General features: G+C 41.6%; 6 protein-coding genes across 8 annotated transcripts; 3 read left to right on the top strand and 3 right to left on the bottom strand.

Annotated features, from left to right (window-relative positions):
* The first annotated feature begins 1195 nt into the window (after nt 1-1195).
* LOC105273195 (histone H2A-like) lies at nt 1196-1619 on the top strand. The gene has a single exon (XM_011315487.1). The coding sequence runs from the start codon at nt 1223-1225 to the stop codon at nt 1598-1600; it is 378 nt and encodes a 125-aa protein (XP_011313789.1). The 5' UTR covers nt 1196-1222; the 3' UTR covers nt 1601-1619.
* On the top strand, nt 1556-3165 carry LOC105273194 (nucleolar protein viriato). The gene is made up of 4 exons (XM_011315486.1): nt 1556-1693; nt 2302-2415; nt 2474-2579; nt 2633-3165. Exons 1-4 carry the CDS (start codon nt 1650-1652, stop codon nt 3116-3118), a joined length of 750 nt encoding a protein of 249 aa, XP_011313788.1. The 5' UTR covers nt 1556-1649; the 3' UTR covers nt 3119-3165.
* Nucleotides 3166-3263: 98 nt separating this feature from the next.
* On the bottom strand, nt 3264-4419 carry Nthl1 (Nth-like DNA glycosylase 1). Its single transcript, XM_011315488.1, has 2 exons — nt 3814-4419; nt 3264-3750 (listed from the first exon to the last, which is right to left on the bottom strand). Exons 1-2 carry the CDS (start codon nt 4393-4395, stop codon nt 3364-3366), a joined length of 969 nt encoding a protein of 322 aa, XP_011313790.1. The 5' UTR covers nt 4396-4419; the 3' UTR covers nt 3264-3363.
* Nucleotides 4420-4638: 219 nt separating this feature from the next.
* LOC105273202 (uncharacterized) lies at nt 4639-7573 on the bottom strand. Of its 2 annotated transcripts, none has more exons than XM_011315496.1 (3): nt 7304-7573; nt 6382-6585; nt 4639-6013 (listed from the first exon to the last, which is right to left on the bottom strand). In XM_011315496.1, the coding sequence occupies exons 1-3, from the start codon at nt 7559-7561 to the stop codon at nt 5834-5836; spliced, it is 642 nt and encodes a 213-aa protein (XP_011313798.1). In that variant the 5' UTR covers nt 7562-7573; the 3' UTR covers nt 4639-5833. The 2 variants fall into 2 exon arrangements, with proteins under 2 accessions (XP_011313798.1, XP_011313797.1); XM_011315495.1 differs by having other exon boundaries at nt 4639-6067.
* ADPS (alkyldihydroxyacetonephosphate synthase) lies at nt 6541-13087 on the top strand. Of its 2 annotated transcripts, none has more exons than XM_011315493.1 (5): nt 6541-6602; nt 8106-8556; nt 9351-9440; nt 10137-10417; nt 10912-13087. In XM_011315493.1, exons 2-5 carry the CDS (start codon nt 8483-8485, stop codon nt 12276-12278), a joined length of 1812 nt encoding a protein of 603 aa, XP_011313795.1. In that variant the 5' UTR covers nt 6541-6602; nt 8106-8482; the 3' UTR covers nt 12279-13087. The 2 variants fall into 2 exon arrangements, with proteins under 2 accessions (XP_011313795.1, XP_011313796.1); XM_011315494.1 differs by lacking the exon at nt 6541-6602 and adding an exon at nt 7823-7879.
* Nucleotides 12484-19998, bottom strand: Hel89B (histone acetyltransferase 1). Its single transcript, XM_011315492.1, has 4 exons — nt 19807-19998; nt 19007-19050; nt 13510-18928; nt 12484-13439 (listed from the first exon to the last, which is right to left on the bottom strand). Exons 2-4 carry the CDS (start codon nt 19015-19017, stop codon nt 13242-13244), a joined length of 5628 nt encoding a protein of 1875 aa, XP_011313794.1. The 5' UTR covers nt 19018-19050; nt 19807-19998; the 3' UTR covers nt 12484-13241.
* Between the last annotated feature and the right edge of the window lie 276 nt (nt 19999-20274).

Genomic DNA, 20274 nt, shown 5'->3' on the forward strand with positions numbered 1-20274 from the left:
CTTTCAGTGAAAATTTCAGTGAAGAGCTCCTCGATTGTCATGTTCTCCTGATACTTTTACAAAAATTTCGAATTTTTCAATTGCAGTGAATACCTATCGAACGAAAAAATTGGAATTATTTAAAAAAAAAAAATGAATGACGGCGGTCTCGAACCCGGGCCGTCGGCGTGATAGGCAAGCACGTTACCACTAGGATAACGCGCTATTTCAATAATAAAATTTTATTAGGAGTATATATATTGCAAAGGTATCGTTTTAAAAAATTGTTAATTTGTCAATTTCACAGGATATCTTTCCGCTTTTCAAAAATTCAGTGTTTAAACGATATTTAGATTGATTAGCCAATTAAAAAAAGATAAAATTGAAATTGTTTAATAAAAAAAAAAATGAATGACGGCGGGATCGAACCCGGGCCGTCGGCGTGATAGGCAAGCACGTTACCACTAGGATAACGCACCATTACTGTAATATAATTTAATTAGGAGTATATATTTTGCAAAAGTATCGTTTTAAAAAATTGTTAATTTGTAAATTTCACTGAATATCTTTTCGATTTTTAAAAATTTAGTTTTTAAATGATCTTTCAATTGATTAGCCATTTAAAAAAGCTAAAAATGGAATTATTTATAAAAAAAAAAAAATGAATGACGCCGGGATCGAACCCGGGCCGTCGGCGTGGCAGGCAAGTACGTTACCATTGAGACAACGCACTCATTCTGAAAACATTATGTCATTAGTGGTATATCTTCAATATATTGAATAATTTTTTCCATTGAAATAATTTCATAAAATGTACAAATAAAAAACAAAATCAGTCATCATGCTCATGTCCTTGCTATAAACTCCACAATCAGGATGGACTTGCTTTAAGACTTTGTAGATGTAGCATAATAATAGCATAATTTGATTTTCTTTAAGCTTCTTCTTATTGTCGCTCTTCGTTATATTTTTCTGGGCTTTCCCCACCTTCTTCACAGCTTTTCTGATGGCCTTAGGTGGCATTTATAGAATCACCTCCCAGGCGTGGGAAATAAAATGTGAGCTCGCTGGCAACTGCCGGCCTTTTAATACATTAGGCGTTTGCAGCGGCGCACCAATCAGAGTCAGCGACGTTGCCATTGGTTCGGCGCTCCACACGAGGAAGTCTATATAAGGTATGCAAGTTCCGCCCCATCCACACTTCTCCTCTGACTCTCGCTGAATAAATAGTGGAATTTCTACGATGTCTGGACGCGGCAAAGGAGGAAAAGTAAAGAGCAAAGCTAAGACTCGTTCAAGCAGAGCTGGATTACAGTTTCCAGTGGGTCGTATTCATCGTCTTCTACGCAAAGGAAATTATGCGGAACGAGTTGGCGCTGGAGCTCCAGTTTACTTAGCAGCAGTAATGGAATACTTAGCAGCTGAGGTTCTTGAGTTGGCAGGTAATGCTGCTCGAGACAATAAAAAGACCAGGATTATTCCCAGACATTTGCAATTGGCCATTCGCAACGATGAGGAATTGAATAAATTACTTTCGGGAGTTACCATTGCCCAGGGTGGCGTCCTTCCCAATATCCAAGCTGTATTACTACCCAAGAAAACTGAGAAGAGTAGCTCTTAAGACGTATTGAAAAACCAATCGGCCCTTTTTAGGGCCACCAAGAATTTCTATGAAGGATGGCCCATTTTTGAATAGCAGTTTCGATATTTACAGGTATTTCCATTCCCTCTACCTTTACATTTTTTTATGATACGAAATGGAGAAAATGAATTTATAAATATTTCAAAATCTACTTTCCATTTTTTTAAAATTAAAGTAATATAAAAGACAAAAAAAGTGAACAAAACAGGAAATTATCATTTGGACCAACAAAAATAAAAATTAGACATTACAGTTGTCAGAAGTGCTATTATGCAATTTTCAGGATAAAATTGGTATTTTCGCATTGACTCCGCGGAAAACAGCTTGAAAATCGAATTATTTTAAAACAAGATTTCCCAAAAATATTGCCATTTTTTGCTTTAATTATTTTCAAAGGTAACAATTTACGATAAATTTCGTATTTTTAATTGTCAAATTAATTAATCGTTTCTTAATGAATCAACTCTATTATTCATTTATTATTAATCATATAAAATAATGGATAATTGTATAAATCGATTAGTATTGAAATAACTGAAGTTTAGCGGTATATTTTGGGAAGTCCAACGAGTAGATTTTTTCGACGAAATAATATTGAATTGTTCGGGGTCAGGGGTATCATAACCCCATTTTCTCACGTGTGACTTGGTAACCTCAAAAAATATTTGACAACTAAACCGTGCGATGAAACCCGGAATAAAAGGTGTTCCTCAACTTCTGGACGTGACTCGTCAGCCTGGGAGACCGAAAAAACGTAAAAAAATAACTTTAGTCTTCGACGAAGAGAAGAGGAAGTGAGTACTAATGAAAATATTTTGAGAATTGATTAAAAAATAAAATCTCAATCCCCAGGGATTTTCTCGGTGGTTTCCACAAGAGAAAACTGCAGAGGAGGCGAAAAGCCCAGGATGAATTGAAAGTAAAATTGAAAGAAGAGAAAAAGAGGATTAAACAAGAGGTAATTGCAGAGCTCAATTCATGAAGGACCAAGCTAATTGATAATTATTTCAGGCTCGTGAACGTTTTAAGACACTTGTGTCCCAACGAGACGTCCCGGAGCTCGAGGAACTCTTGCAGAAGACGGAATACGAAGCAGATGGAAAGACAGTCAGCATATTGGAGTTGAATGTCAATGATTTGAGTCAAAGCTGCAACTGGATCGGCGAAAATCGACCGAAATACGAAGAGGAATCTGAAGAAGAGGAAGAGGAAGGCCACCAGGGAGAGAAAGTCCCGGGGATGGAGCTCAATCCTAGAAAGTCCAAGGATCTCAAGGAAAAGGAAAAATCCAATCACCAATTGTCGAAAAAATCCATAAGCAAAGCGAGGCAGAAGGAGACGTTGAAGCAAGCCAACAGGAGTAAAGTATTTCAATTAAAACAAAGATTGGATCGTCAGAAAAATAAGAAACTTGCGAAAAAGGCGCAATTCAAACAGGAGAGAGCCATGAAGAAGGCCAAAGGCAAAACTAAACGAAAATTGATGAAGAAAATGTAGAGAAAATTTGTATTTTTCTATAAATTAAATTGTTTTGTAACGAGCTACTCTCGTTTTTTATTGATTGTTTTGATTTAATAATAATTGTAATAGTAGGCATATAATTTGTGGATTTAGGACTAAAGACAAGGTAATTACAAAGAAATTGAAAAAATATGCATTTTACTTCATAAATTCCATTGGTTTTCAGCAAATAATTGGATTTGAAATGAGTAATACTGTAATTTTGTGGAAAATGAGAGGCTTCATGCATTGGCAAATGGACAGAGACTTTTATTGAGACACTGTCCGCACTTTGGATGCTGTGGAAGACAAATCTCCTGGCCAAATCCAACGAACAGATAATTAAGTTCAGTCCAGAGTTCCTTAGGAAGCCACTCCTCCAACTGCTTCCTCGTCTCCTCTGGAGTCTTCGCCTCCTTCTTTACCCATTTAAGACGATTGCAGATCCTGTGAACGTGGGTGTCAACTCCGATTCCTGTCACTTGGTTCCAGGCGACTTGCATGCAGATGTGGCCCATCTTGGGACCGACCCCTGGTAGGGAGCAAAGTCCCTCAATGGTGTCTGGAATGTCCCCTTTATACTCCCGAAGAAGAACTTCACAGGTATTCTTTATGTACTGGACTTTACGCTGGAGACAATCCAAATGAAATCATCATCTGTTTGAAGAATATAGTGAAATTGCAATATTCACCTTGTAAAATGATACAGGATAAATCAATTTCTCCAGGACATTGTCAGGTGTTTGATGCAGGATGTGGGGGGTGCATCCATAATTTTTCAGTCTCTCCATGGCTGAATGGGTGACCTGATCCTTCGTTTGGCTGCTCAGCATCAGGGCTAGAAGTGACTGAAACCGAAAAACTGGAGGACTTGCTTTTTTGTCTGAGCACTTGTGACAACCCATTTGGTCCACAGGAGCTGTATTATCTTTCCTCATTTCTTTTATGAGATCCAGAGTCTTTTGCCAGTTATTTGGAACCCACTTGTCTCCATCGTGATTTCCAGCTTCAACGGTTTCAGGTAATTGTCGTTTTTTTGTTTCGGGATCTTTCGGGGATTTCTGGTCGTTTTCATATTTTATTTCGATGTGTGTGCGTTTTCTAATCGGTTTTCGAGACTCAATAACAAAATATTTCGACACTGTCTCATTGCTAGAATGATCTGTTTCGATTTCAATTCGGGGCTCAGATGTTTTATTTTTAATACTTAAATTTGCTTTTCTTTTACTCATGATTTTCGGAATACTGTTCAGCTTGAGGAGCTTGCGGGACATTGAGCCCCAGACCCATATGACGACGTAACCTCAATGCTTATCACCAGAAACGAGGGAAAATTCGAGTCGAAAATGGTGAGTGAAATTTGGCACTTTCTTAATCATTGATAAATTCGTTGGATAAAATATTTTTTGTAAAACAGAATGGAACAAAAAATGATTTATTTATACAGTTTTTTTTCCTAAAGTCGATAATTACCAATATATCTCGGCATTTGGAATAAGTAAGATAAAGTACAGCACTTTCTCATTCACTCACTCAGTCTTTATTTGCGTTCATATATCCAAGGTATAATTGTACATAACTTCAATAATAAAATTAACCACAACGTAACATTAAAAATAATGACAATAATGTTCAATAGCGATTGCCGTAATTGAAAACTCAGCAACTATTGAAATAGTTGGAAGGTATTTTCGTTAAGCTCGACCCAATTGTATAAGTTTTGTTTAAATGGACGGAATGAAATAAACTCGAAAGAAGTTCTGGTTATCTCCCGGTATCATATCAAAAAATAATTTTAAAAAACTGTCAACTGCACGCACTCAGTACACGAGGGGAATTTCGTTCGATACCTCAGTTTCATTTTTTTCAAATGTAATTTTAATTTTTTTTTCGTCGTTGTGCATTGGGCCGCGATGACTCGCTTCCACGGGATCACAGAGCTTTCTACTCTCTAATTAACGAAATCTACGATTGAGGCCAGATTACTGTGAATTTCAATCAGTTTTTAGATTTTTTTTCTTCACAATTTTCACAAAAAGTCGCAAACGAATACTAAAAGTCAGTTTCTCCTTACTGACTTGCCTTTTAACTCAGTAATCTGTCCTCAAAAACCGGAAAATTATTTAGACAACCATCGAGAGTGATTAAAACACTTGGAAAATATTCTTTCAATATTGTGGCTCGTCTATAATCTATTGAAAAAAATATAATGTCTTTATCGAGGAAGAGTTTTTCAAGTTATTACTTCAACTGCTCGATATCCGTCGGGATGTAAAGCATCGTAATGTTGCATCTGCAGGGTGAGCGAATCTACATTTACATTATTTTAATTCTCTCAAGAAATCCACTGATTTTCACGGAAAGAAAAACCCTTCTGATGTTGAAAAAAAAATTCTTCGTATTAGAAAACAAATTTCTTGATTGACGAAGAGTTTTTCGTTCTGTGTCCATTCGCATTATTTCGGAAAGGTAATGCACATGAGTCTTGAGGAGATTCTAGTCTTTTTTACAATTATTTCATCGTAGTTCAGATGAAATTACGTTTATTAATAATTCATTATTAATCTGTTAAAAAAAATATTGATTTAATGTTAAAGACCTTCATCCTAGCTCATTCGAAAATGGAAAAAATCGAAAAAAAAGTCACGAAAGATGAAAAAATTTAATTGAAATTCAAAAAGAAGGATTTCCTCAGCCTCAGCGAACGAGAATTCAGCCTGTGTTCTGATTATTACTCTCTTGTGCATTGTCACTCCTCTTGAAATTGATACTGGCGTCCTCCATTAGGGTGTAGGTCTCCTCCTCCTGATCAGACAGCGGGAGAGATCGATTGTCATTGACAATCTGCTTGACTGTCATTTGACTGGGCACCTCTGTGAGTACTGGCCCGTACTGCGAAGTGGAACCCACCAGCAAGTCAGTTGATGGATTCAAACCGCCCAACATCTTACGTGTTTACAGAAGGGGTAAAATAATGTGGTCAAAGGGAATTTGTTCAAATTAATTAAAAATTAAAAGAAAAAATTATTCTTCGATATAACACACAGTCAGAGCTAAACAAGATAACATTTTTCATTAAATTTATTTTGAAGTGGAACATATTTATATATTTTTTTTTATTTTAAAAACTTTTTTGTGTAATTTTTTGTTTCAGAAAAATGAAGACATCTTGTTTGACCTCTTAACTGCTGGAATGAGTGAACTGCTGAATGCGGTGAAGGATGAGGATCAAAAGGTGAATCTATGGGATTTTTTCTCACCTGTCCACTGGCACGGCTGATCCCTCCTCTTTGGGACTTGCCTCCATGTCGGAAAAATCGTAGCCAAATCCACAGGGCTCCCATAGCAACACCAAGAAGAGTTATGCAAGCGCCAACGGCTAGAGATCCACGTGAAGGGTCTGTTGAGGTCTTGTCCTCAACTTTAGTCCCGCCATTTGGATCAGACTGGGGTTTACTATCGGCCTATAATCAGAAAACTGGTGAGTGATTCTTCAATTATTTCCAAAACAATTTAACTTTACATTGGACTTTTCCAACAACTCACTGATAGCTAATAACTACTTCATTTTATTCACTGAAATACTAACTCGTAAAGGTTCTAACAACTTTTACCAAATCTAATTCTAGTACAGTTTACTTAGATCTTGTAGATAAGTTTACAACGAAAAAATGATGGCTAGAAATTTCCTAGAGCTCAACTACAGACGATTTTTTTTATCTTCACCAATGAGTTCTTCGCTTGCTGCGAATATCTTTCAATTTTAATCTCAACAGATACTTTATCAGGGTGAAATAAGCCTCAGTGACGAATCGAGAGAGTAAATAGGGCAAAATCAACAGAAAAAATGAGAGTCGATTCAGAGTAGAATTCCCTGAAAAAGACTATAACAGATCACTCAGGGATATCTCTGAAACCATGAGAGAACCAAAAAATTTCCATATCCCCCAAAATACAAAGAGTAACCTCTGATTTATCAACGTTTATAAAATGGCGAACTATTTTTCGATAATCTCGCGACCCAATGGTCCGACAAAAGAATCTCCGAAGGAATTTTATGTAATCCGTGAAATTTCCCACGAAATATGTCTCTATAATTATTTTCCAGAACTTTTCATTTTCATGTTATTGCGTTTTGAATTGCAAGACCACATCCTCGATCTGTCCCCCCTCCCTAAATACCTGAGTACTATTATTAGGCACAGGTACTCCATCAGATGCCACAAGATTGACAACGAGTGTAGTGAACCCAGCAACAGTAGCACAAAGTGCAACCGACAACAAAACCCACTCTAGCCACTTTCTGGTGCTGACTTTATGTCTGAACATAATCCTGGAGAATCCATTCCTTAACCTGGGTCCACCCTCATGACTATCACCACCATTTTCATAGGTGTAACCGACAGTCGTGGGTTGATAAACAGCTTCACTGTCAGGCATCTCCAACAATATAACCCCAAAAAACTACAGCAGTAGAAAAAATGTTCGAATGGCTGCTATGACTCTACACGAAAATCAGCATGATTCAATCACAAAACACACGATCGATCACTACTGTCAATTGTTAGCACTAATAAACAATAATCTACATAAACTGAGAGACAAGGATAGGGCCCTGGATGATCCTGGATGATCCTGGATGATCCTGAATCCTCCAATAATCCGCCAGCTGATTTTTATTTTATTCAAATGGATTTCTTCTCCTTGGAAAAGTGATGATGCTTCTGATGTACTGCAGTTCTGACGCACACACAAGAGGTATTTAACTGTTGAATGTGTGATACTCGTGGAATACACGGAATGTACTCAAATAATGAGTAATTGTAGAGTCGGTAGGTGCGGAATCGCATTGGCCACGTTGTACTTGTACTTATGGTAGAAGTACAAACTCCTACAAAGAGTATTCCCTCTAAAATTCATTTCATACTTCCAACAAATTATTTGCATAAAATAAAAAATTATTATTTATTTTTATTTTTTATAGATTGGAGAAATGATGTGGAGTCGAAACTGCCATACCATCTGTGCTGATATGTTACATGATAATTACGAGAATTCCTCCATAAAAAACGAAAGTGTTTGGACATGTGTGAGAAGTAAAAGTGGGGGGAAAAGTGGAGAATGGGCGGAGCTTTGCGCAACGGGCGGGGGCTGTATCGATTTAAATTTGGTTTAACCGGTGCACGACAACGAGAAATTACTTTGAAGTAACTAGTGTAGCACGAGGGGGAGAAATTGATGAGACATTAGTGCGTGTCATTCCGTCGTGGAATGTTCATCCTCGAGAATTCTACCTCAGAATTCAGTGAGAGTATTTGAAAGGTTATGCCAAGTTAAAGAGAATTCCAGAGTTGTGATATCATGTCGAGGAAGACTCCAGCAGAGGACATCATTAAGGGACCCACGAGTGTCCAGAGCGTCATACCGAGAACCAGGTCAGTCAATCAGATACTCTAATATAATTTTTCAAAACTGATAATAGCCATTGCCATGGGGTTTTTCGCCGGTGGGTCGTTCCCGGGGACTCGTAAAATCCTTCCTGGGATTTTCTCCCATTTTATCGCTTTTGCTCCCTTTTGATCCCTTTTGCTCCCTTTTGCTGGGAAAATGTGAATGAGTCATCGTAACTTTTTTCTCACCCACGAATCGATCGACGAAATGTCCCCCGATAACCCCAGGGTCCGGATTTTCGATGGCGAGTTAAATATCAATTGGATATTTTTATTGTTGACAATTTATCTCGAAAACTATCGATCTAAGGGCGAAATCGTCAACGACTTTCGTGTCGTTGATTAAATTTCCCATATAAATGGTCTTCTCATATTTTTGTCTAAAATTAATATTTTCGGGGATGCATCGATCATTGAGTACTCTTCTTTAATTCCACTTATCTCTCTGTACTCTTTTGATACCAAATCAAGACGAGGATTGTTTAGAGTTGGGGTTTGAATTTTTACCGCTGAGATGAAGGAAAGAGGAGTAGGGATCGGAGGATTCTGTCACGTGTAATTGAATCGATTGATTTGGAATTATTGGGTCTCGTTTCAAATTTTCTTTGTGAAAACCCTCTGTTTTTTTCTCTCGAGAAACCATCATAAAAAATATTATCCGAACAACTGTGAATGTGGGTGAATCTCTTCAAATTCTTCTGCTCCAATTTAATTAATAAATTCAATAATTAAATTGAATCAGAATATTTTTTCAGAAGGTTGCATTTTTTTTTTTTTAGACAAAATTTGCTCAAATGGAATGGTTGGGGCTACAAAGACTCAGAATTCCGAGTGAACGAGAAAATGATTATCGAATTTACTGGATCTAGGTGAGAATTATAAAAACAACCAGATTAATAGAGAGAAAATTAGCACAGCAAAATGGCTCGAATCTTTCTGTTAAATATCACCAAAAAAATTACATCTGAAATCCATTAATAATATTTTTCCGTTCAATTTTTCAAATATATTTATATTTCTTTATTTTTTTTTTAATTATTCCACTCTAGTCTAAATTCCTAGGTATTTTGTAACTTTATCCTTAGAAAACTGACAATGAATAATAAACTCTTAATAATATGAGCTCTCAATCACTTATCCTTGCATCACGAAATGTCCATGAGTACAAAAAGAGACAGCCCCTTAAAAAATTCCACCGGAATAATTAGCACTCGGCAGTATTCCGCAGTTTGTTTCTATCCCCCTCGACCAAACATTTTTGCCGAGAAAAATAAAGTACTTGTCAGAGTACATGTAATCTCAGAATAAATAGTTTTCCCTTCGTCATTAGCATTCGCACACCTAGAAATTATGAAAATAAATTGACGTGAAGTCAAGACATACGTGTCGAGGACCACTTTTCGGCTCCAACTATTTACTCACTGATTTTTTTACGTAACGAGTAAATACAGACGACAAAAAATCATTTGCCTCTGAATGCATGGATAAACACATCCGCTATGAGCATCTTTTTTGCGTCTGCACAATGACGAATTAGCATGAATTTTTAATTATTATTATTCAAGATACCCCATTGGCAACTTGCAACTGCCGTATTTTACTCAGTGGGTGAAAGATATCTTTGGAGTTGATTTGGGGGACAGACGTCCACCACAGCCTCTACCAGATACATTTCCGGAGGCTAATGTCTCCCGAGAATTTCTGCAGGCTATCGAAGGACTCAAGATCACCCATTCACTGGATGGGATGGACAGACTTTTCAGAGCACATGGACACACCTTAAGGGAAATTTATCAGTTGAAACGAGGACACATCGAACGACTACCTGACATCGTCCTCTGGCCTAGTATGTGATTTTTTTTCAACTATTCTTCATAGAAATGAAAAAAAATGTATAATTTCAAGTTTCGACAGAATGGAAATACTCTGAAATTGACTAAAAATCCTCTCGGAATTGGTTAACAAATTTTTACGTACAATAACACATTTATGACTTGAAAACCCGTAAGTCTCAAGCGGCTACACCTCCCACTGAATTTCCAACTCTTTTATTCTGTCCTGCTGATAAGATACGACGACAATTACCTCGTAATTTCAATGGGACAGGCCTCAACTGTCAGAGCCATCGAGTGAGCGTAGAATTACGTCATCAGTCGCGTTGACCTCCCAGTAATTAATTTCAGTGTATTATTAAAAGTCACTACTGATGAATTCTCAGTCTGAGGTATTCACGATGCAAATACGTTAAGAGGAAAGAAAAAAGCCCGGAAAACGGTGTCATCGAGGAAAAAAGCAATTATTTGTATTGAAAAACTAGTTTGCGTATTTTTTTCATTGCAGAATGTCATGACGATGTCGAGAATATCGTGAGGATATGCGTGAAATATGGAGCTGCCTGCATACCTATTGGAGGAGGAACTAGTGTCAGCAGAGCAGCTAGTTGTCCCAAGAACGAGAGAAGAACCATTGTATCCCTTGATACTTCCCAGATGAATCGAATACTGTGGATCGATCAAGAGAATCTTGTTGCTTGCTGCGAGACTGGTATAATTGGTCAGGACCTCGAGAGGGAGCTCAGGCTCAAGGGCTTCACAACAGGCCATGAACCCGATTCCTATGAATTCTCCAGTCTGGGGGGTTGGGTGGCAACACGAGCCAGTGGTATGAAAAAAAATACCTACGGCAACATCGAGGACTTGTTGATTCGAGTCAAGATGGTAACAGGTCGTACAGAGGACAGTTCCCTGATCCTAGAACGTAGTGCTCAAGTGCCGCGACTCTCAAGTGGTCCAGACTTTGATCAAACAATTCTGGGATCTGAGGGAACCCTTGGAGTCATCACAGAAGTCACCCTGAAGATCCGTCCACTGCCGAAGATCGTGAAATATGGATCAGTGATTTTTCCAGACTTTCAGGCTGGGGTTTCAGCGATGCGGGAGGTGGCAAGACAGAGGTGTCAACCAGCGAGCATACGATTGATGGACAATGAACAATTTCAATTCGGTCAGGCCCTGCGTCCTCAACACGGTTTCAGTGATAAAATAATGCAGACTCTCAAGCAGGCGTACGTCACGAAAATAAAGGGATTCAATTGGGGGACAGTCTGTGTGGCAACTCTGCTGTTCGAGGGCCATGATCACCAGGAGGTGGCCAACCAGGAAAAGAAGATTTACTCAATAGCCAAAGAATTTGGTGGTCTTGCAGCTGGTGATACTAATGGCGAACGTGGATACATCCTGACGTTTGTTATCGCTTACATCAGAGATTTTGGACTGGAGTTTGGGGTTTTTTCCGAGTCCTTTGAGACTTCTGTTCCCTGGTCGCGAGCCCTCTCACTCTGCCGGAATGTCAAAGCCAGAGTTGCCAAGGACTGCAAGGAAATGGCCATCAACCACTATTTAATTTCCTGCCGTGTCACGCAGACCTACGACGCTGGCTGCTGCATCTATTTTTACTTGGGATTTACCTACCTGGGGAGGGATAACCCTGTGGAGACCTACGAGAAGATCGAGGAGAATGCCAGAGAGGAAATTATCGCGAGCGGGGGCTCCATTTCTCATCATCATGGCGTGGGGAAAATGAGAGCCCGGTTTTATCCTGATGCTGTGGGAGACACTGGGGTCCAGCTGTACAGGGCTACAAAAGCTTTCTTAGATCCGCACAATATCTTTGCTGCAGGCAATCTCGACCCCAGGGCCAAATTGTAAGGGGGGACGACTTGGTGGACAGGCTCTTCAAAAATTCTTAATATTTTACGATGCGACTGTAGCACGAGGAATGCCTGTGGAATCTATGGGAGGTCTGAAAAAGATTTCTACGAAAATTTTTATATCTCACATGGATTCGGAGATATTTATCAATTAACTCTGTTTTTTAACTCCGTTAGAAAATCGAGTTGTTATCTCATGGGTATTTTTTTTTTTTTTCGTTCTATAGAGTTTTTTAACTCGATTGAATTTTTAAAATCCAACCACAAAAATAAACTCCGACGAAGATGTATTTATTTATTTAGTTTATCGGATGATTTGAATTTTTAATGTATTGATTAAATAATTAATCAATTGTATTGGTATTCAAAATTTCGAATTCTTCTGTATTTGAATTAACTCTTAAAAATGACGCGAGTCCACAAAAAATTATTAAAAACTCGGTTCTCTTCTAAAGTAATCTCCCGCTATCCACGAGACATAAATTAATTTTTTACATAAAAAAAAAAGTGGAATTAATTATTGGCTCAGGAATTTGAAAGATAAATTAAATAATTCACCATCGAAGACTTCCTGGTGTTGATAAAAAATCTGTTAAACTTTACTACGGTGACAGTTACCAGGAGGTTTCAATTTTTTAGATATGGGAATTGGATTTCTTCACTGAGAAAACTCAGTGTAGAATTTCCGAGGAATATGTTAAAAAAAAAAAAATCGAAAACTCCGTTCAGGTACAAATACGGAAATGTATTGATGATGTCCTTGTTTTTTTTTTTATAAGTTATTATAAATAAAGAAACAAAAAAAAATCACTCATCGGTGCTCGAATTGATTCTTGACGTTATCATACATTTGACATAGATAATATTTCTTAATTGACAGTTTTGAGGCTGTCTCATACGTGAGAGTCTTCCAATTCTTACTTGACGTCGTTGTAAAATTTTTCAATTTAAATTTTAGTTATTAACTGCTGGTGCTCTTGAGAGTCGAGAGAAATGAGTCGAGATCGTACTCATCGTCGTACTGCTGCTGTTCCCAGAGTTCAGGCAGTATTTCCAACACTGTTTTACTCAGTCCAGGTACATTGCTGACTGATCGAGGAATACCAAGTTCGTCGGTTCTCCTCTCCCTTCCATTATCCAATGAGAATAAATCCAGTAACTGTAAAAATTTATGAATTGCATAGTAAATAGTAACAACAAACATCTCCATCTCCAATAGAAATACTCACTTGTTCAGTTCCCATAGTCTCGAGTGCTGCGTTCTCTATAGAAATAACAGTATTAGCAGTGTGGAGTTTAAACTTCTGCAGTCCCATGATCTTCTCCTCGACAGTGGCCCTGGTGATGAGCCTGTAAACATTGACAACTTTTTTCTGACCAATCCTGTGAGCCCTGTCCATCGCCTGGAGATCCTTCATGGGGTTCCAGTCGTGTTCTACGAAGATGACAGTATCTGCCCCAGTGAGATTGAGCCCAAGGCCGCCAACTTGTGTCGTCAGGAGTAAAACATCGATAGAAGGATCAGCATTGAATCTTGCAACAACCGCATGCCTCTGGGTAGCAGGAACGCCTCCGTCGAGCCTGAGGTACGTTACAGAGGGCAGATGAACAGCGAGTAAATCCTTCTCCACGATATCCAGCATTGCCTTGAGCTGACAAAATATGAGAGCCCTGTGCTGACTGACGAGCTGCTGCTGTCCCTCACTCACAGGCTGTGTCTTTTGCACCTGATTCTGCCCAATTCCACAGTCCAGAAGGAGCTGTTTCAATGCTGGGAGTTTCGCCCCGTGCTCTATCTCCCCCAGACTAGTCCCCTGCTGCTTCATCTGCCCGCAAATCGTCTGATAAAGTGGATGCCTGGGCCCCAACACAAGCTTAGGATGATTGCAGACATTTCTGAGGTACCTAAGGGCTTCGAAGACGTGCCCCCTGGGGGGATTAGCCCCACCAGCTGTTCCACCAGCTGTCCCACCAGCTGATCCTGGAATTAAACTCGCTGAGTGCCTCATTCTGAAGTCCTCGTACAGACTTCTCTGAAGGGGTGACAGATCGCAGTAATAATCCTGCGTAATTTTCGGTGGCAGATCCTTCAGAACATCCTCCTTGTTTCTCCTCAGAAGAAAAGGCAAAACCTGTCGATGTAGTGCTTCCATAGCCAGTGCCCCTGCCTCCTGCTCCTTGATCCCAGCTTTGGGCTCTCGACAGGCTACAATTGGTCGCGAATACCTCGCAGCAAATTGCTTCTCAGTCCCCAAGAATCCTGGCATGAGGAAATCGAAGAGAGACCACAGCTCCAGGACGTCATTCTGCACTGGTGTTCCTGAGAGAATCAACCGATGATAAGCGTGAAGTTTTTTCGCAGCTTTAGCACTCTTGGTCTTTCCATTTTTGATGATGTGACCCTCGTCGAGGACACAATAATTCCACTGGATATTCTCGAAAAACTCGATGTCCTTCCTGACAATATCATAACTGGCAACAACGAGTCGATAATTGAAGAGTCGGGGTCGGAGTTTCTCTCGATCGGGCGGTGATCTGCCGTATTGAATTACTGATAAATCTTTCACCTGGAGAAATTTCTCAGCTTCGTAGACCCAGTGGCCTGTCAGGGTGGGCGGGCACACTACGAGGCTGGGAGGTGCCTGGGGATTCCTGTTGTGATCTAGAGCGAGGATGCAGAGGGTCTGGAGGGTTTTTCCTAAGCCCATATCATCACAGAGAACTCCATGGAGTTTGTACCTATTGAGAAAGTCGAGCCAGTTCAGCCCCTGCTGTTGGTAAGACCTTAACTCCGCTGCCACTGGGACTGTCAGCTGAGTATCCGGGATGCTTCGAGGGTTTAACAGCTGCTCCAGAAATTTTCTCTCCTGCGCCTTCTCCTCGATGAAATTCGGGGGATCAGAGATTGCCCCAGGATCTAAGGGCAGCAGCTGAACGAGAGTTGCAAATGTGGCGTTGCACGCCAATCTCACAGCATAATTTTGATCTGACATTCTACCTAAAAGGGGCACCATAAAAAGGACAGCGTAGGGTACCACATTGACCCCTAGACTGTCGACAATACAGGTGAGGGCCTCAGTAGCCCCTTGTCTTCGAACATCGACAGATGTCGGGGCTGCCAGAATATGTGAATTGGATTCACTTGAATGAGTTTCCAAGAGAGGTACCACCAGCTTCACCACAAAATTCATCGTTTTCTCGGTATCGAGGACAGCCAGGATTGCGATACACCTCGCTGCCATGTGCCGGACACCCTTGTACTCGTGCTCTAGAAGACTACAGAGACGTGGGAGACAATTCAGCACTGGGGGTAGAAGGGATTTGTCGAGACTCGGTGACACAATCTCCATCACCTGAAGGCCGAATATCAAGTTGTTAACGTGATCCTTTTGGACTTCTTCAGAAAGAGGTTTGGAGGGGTCTGTTGTGCCCTGATTTTTTGAAACCATGATATCCCAGAGATGCGGTAATCTAGAAGGTAGAGATGGGCCAATGAGTGATGCAATGGCTGTTAAAGCAAGAGTTGCACCTCTGCGTCTGGTTCTGGAGGCCTTGGCTTCAGGTTCCTCAAAAGCCAAGAGCTCCTCCAGGGGAATATCAGTGGCTGGGGGCCTCCCAGGACCTCTGCCACCTCCAGTCCCTCCGACTCCAGTCCCTCTCGTGTAGGTGACCCTCTCTGCTTGTCTCTGTCTGTTATTGAGGGTTAAAATGCCATCGAAGGGCTCAGTCTCCCCCTCACTGACTCTGGGTGTGAACTCGGTGTCTGAACACAAAAATGTGCAGAGATTTGTGGTGATCTTGGCGTTGGGGGATGGCACTCTGTCGACGCAGAGGTCAACGAGATGGGCCAGATGTTTGGCAGCGAGTTTTTGGAGGTCCTCGTCCTCTTCTCGTTTCACAGCCTCCATCAGTGGTTTTACCAGGGGATTGAGGGGCCTGGGCGGCTCAGGAAGACAATGCAGCATAGTTGCTGCACCTGAGAGAGCAGCCATTGACATTGTATTGAGATTCTGCTGCTGCGCGGCTGTACTACTCGCCCCAATCTCCAGAGCTCTCCTCCTCTCCTCCAGTTCAGTCACAAGTTTGGGTTTTAATTTATTGGGTGCTGAATTACCAGAGGCTGAAATCACCTGGATACTTGCCACAGGTTTTCCTGCTAGGGTAGCAATCTGGTCGAGAGTGAGGACATTAGCCCCAGAGTCAACATCCCCTGGGATTGAGAGTTTGTAGTGCTTCAGAGTCGCTACGTAATCCTTGCTCTCGTGCAGAAGTCTGGTGAATGCTCCAGCGATCTCGTCGTAGTACACACACTCGTTCAAACAACCTAGGAGTTTCTCCCTGAGGATATCAGGGATCTCAGGGGGATGAGGATGTTCCAGGGAGGCCCAGTGCGCGATTGTCAAACCCACGACAGTTCTTTGAAGAGCAGATCTCGAGGCAAGATGTGCCAGAAGAACTCGGGCATAGCAAAGCCCTGGACTGGGTATATCTGGGGTGTATATTACCCCAGGTGCTGGCTTCACAACGTACATTGAGAGAAGTCCCAGCATCCTGGATGCCATAATTCTCGCCCTTACAGTGTTTGAGACTCTAATGATCTGGGGAACTGTCTCAATTCCTCCGATATAAACTTTCAATTCCGATGAGGATTTACCACTGACACTCAGAGACGAACTACTCGAGTCAGACTGTCCATCGCCATTGATCAACTTGAGAGGTCTCGAAGGTGTGGTGATGAGGGGATGGAGGAGACTCGGGTTGAAGGGAGCATGATCTGGCTGCATTGCTAAGCAGAGCCAGGTGCTCACCAAGGGACAAGCTGCATGCAGAAGGAGCTCAAGGTCACTTCTGGTGACAAGATTCTCCCAGACACCCTCAGCCACCTCCTGAATCGCTGAAACATGTTCTATCAAAACCCTCTGGAACACGTGACGCAATGCCTCCTGGAGGACAATTCCTCCCTCCTCTCCCCAGCGTTCTTTCCTGTTCTCTGGAGGATCTGCGTCCTCTCCGGTAAGGGTTTGAAGTGTCTGGAGTGTGGCCTTTCTCACGCTGGAGCTGGAGTGACTGAGGAAGGGCCACAGTCTGGGGAGTGCCTGGGAGAGGGGCTGCGGGGAGAGACAAGCACGAGCAGCTGGAAGAGAGAGAATTGCTGCAAGCAGGCCCATGAAGCTGTTGCAGGCAGCTGCCAGATCATCCTGTTCTCGTAAGAGCTCCCAGAGACGTGCCACAACTGCCTGAAGCTCTTCAGGTTTTAGGAGTTTTGGAAGGGACGAGGCTACAGGAATAAGAGCGCTGGCAGCTGCAGCTCCAACGTCGTCCACTGGGTCTGCGAGGCCTCTCATTGCTGCTGGAAAGGCCTGTGGTAGCAGTTGCTCCAGGAGATCATCCCTCACAGCGAGAAGATATTTGAGGGCCAGAAGGGAGCCGTGACGTGCCTCCCACTCGTCGTGTTTCAACAGCTTCAACATAACCTTGAGGATCCCCAGGACTCCAGACTCCTCGCAGGGTGGCATGAGGCGTACAAGGGAGCCCAGAGCCTGGGCACAAGTCTCACGAACAGGTGCCACCACCTGATCGGACACGAAATCACCGAATCTGTCGAGTCCCAGGACGCAGAGGAGTCTCAGGGCTGCGTCCACCACCCACCTCTGGTGGCTTTCCTCCATCTCCTCTTTTGTTTGGTCTCTGGACTTTCCAGCCCCCTTTCCATGGATCCTCACGAGCTCTCGAAGGGCTGTTGCTGCCCCATGACGTACCTCCCATTTCTGGGAGAAGAGGTCCTGACAGAGAGTCTCACTGAACATCTCCAGAGGCCAATCCATCGCGGTCTCAGGCCAGCAGCCAGTACCATCAGGTACAGCACCAGCAGACGCTGCCTCAACAATTTGATTCTTCAATCCAGTATCACCAGCAGCACCAGCCTCCAGGGGCTGAGGATTACCCACTTCCTCCAGCTTAATCTTTTTTCTGCAATCATTACCCTCTGCCTCGTCAGGCTCCCTCGACCGTTGCTTAGACATGGACTGTCTGGCCTTACGTCGCGCCCTGTTCATCTCCCGTCTGCTGAGACCACCAGGTTCACTCAGAGTCTCGTCAATTGAGATCTTCGAGGTCTGGGGTGGCTGGGGGTGAATCGTCAGGTCCTCAGGTCCGAAGAGCTCCGAGGGATCGACCCCCATAAGTCTGGGATGTAGTCCCAGCTTTGCAGCCAACACCTGTGTCCCCTGGCCCTGAAGATTTTGCTCGCTCTCTGCTATCACCAGGTCATATTCACTCCCTTCCGAGCCTGTCAGGTGAGAACTCCTTGCTAGCACCTGACCCATGTCGAAACCCTGGAGTGTCAGCCGACTTTTCTGGCACTCCCGGGAACTCTCGACCCCTGAATTTCCTCCATTCGTCGACTCTACTTTTTTATCAACTGGCTCTGGCTCCCACACCGGCACCTGCGCCAGAATCGCCTGAATTGCCTGCGCAGCTGATACCCTCGTGTCCCACTGCGCTGATTTCAACAATCCTGACACTCTACCCAGTAGATGGTGCAGCTCGTGTGGGTGGAGGCGTTGGGCCTCTCCTAACTGCTGTGCAGCTGCTCGCTTTGTTACCGGATTCGTGCCAGTTTCCAATAATATAAACAGTCGGTCGAGCCTGGCAAATACAAGTGGGAGTCACGATTAAGATTGAGCAACTATAAATATTGATTTTCAATAGTTTTAGAGGGTTTACCTGGATGCCATTGCTGCGGCCTAGGACGATGATTTTTGATATTCCTGGAATCGTTGAATTTCGTTTAAAAATTTTTTTGCACAGATTAATTTGATGGCCAGCAAATTATTGGCCATAGGTCGGTTTATTTGAAAGGCGTTGTCTCAGTAAAATTGTTGATTCAAGAGAAATCGAAAGATCACTGATTCTCTCCTCGAAATGGATTCCACTTAGATCGGATTTTCTCTCGGGGGAAAAAAAAAAAAATATATATATATATATATATATATATATGTTCAACATTTACAAATTTTCCGTGAATTCTCTAATTTTTTATTCTCAAAAAATAATTAAAATGCAAATTGCCTTAATTCTGATTCATAATCTGATGATTTTATTGAATTGATGGTTTGAACATAAAACAATGGGAGATTTAATTTTTGAATGACAAAAATGATTTCTTGAGAGCTTTCGTTGACCTAGGCCTTTAATTCTTTCGTCATCAGTACCTCCAACTCATCACTCCAAAAACAATAGATTAAAATGAGAATCCCACGTAACTGTAAATCCCAGAACCCAAACATTCACGTGCATATGATTATAACACCTCCAGAAGTAAATCGTAGTGGGGATTGAGTGAAGTGAGGCTGATGACTCCTCAGGAAAAAGTGAAAGGTTGTAAAAATGATGTGGAAAATAGTCATCAGGAACCGTTAAAAAAATCAATTATTCAAGTAATCCATGACAATATGGAGGATCCAAACAAGAGCAAGAGGCGTTTGATTTACCCCAACGCCAGGAAAATAAAGCCAGTATCTCACCTGTGATATCTGGCTATTGATGAATTATATATTTTCCGACAATCAGCTGACCCTCATTGCCGTTTCCCATTCAATTGGACCACTGTTAGTCACATCACGGTAAAGTAATGACTTGATAATACATTCATACGTATGTAATTGACGATTTTTCGGAGAGAAAGGCATGTTACAAGCATCAAATTTATACTGACAGCCATATTGCTGGTGAACCTCAGTTTTGTCCCTTGAATATTATGCCATTGGCCAATTTCTTCCACAACGAGGGGAGGGAACACCAATCGGAGCGCACTTCGTGGGGTGTTTAATTCTTAAGGAAGTTTACAATAAACTGCATTGATTTCCTAGGAATCAATGGGGCACATTTGCCTTTCGCAATAGTCTCCGTTATTTTACACTTTGCGGGAGAATGGCATGGGTTACGAAAATATTTTATAACATCTTTTTTGTGAGCAATTCATATTTCCGATA

The sequence above is a fragment of the Fopius arisanus genome, unplaced genomic scaffold, assembly GCF_000806365.1.
Source record: "Fopius arisanus strain USDA-PBARC FA_bdor unplaced genomic scaffold, ASM80636v1 scaffold00004, whole genome shotgun sequence".
In the NCBI taxonomy this organism is placed as follows: Eukaryota; Metazoa; Arthropoda; class Insecta; order Hymenoptera; family Braconidae; genus Fopius; species Fopius arisanus.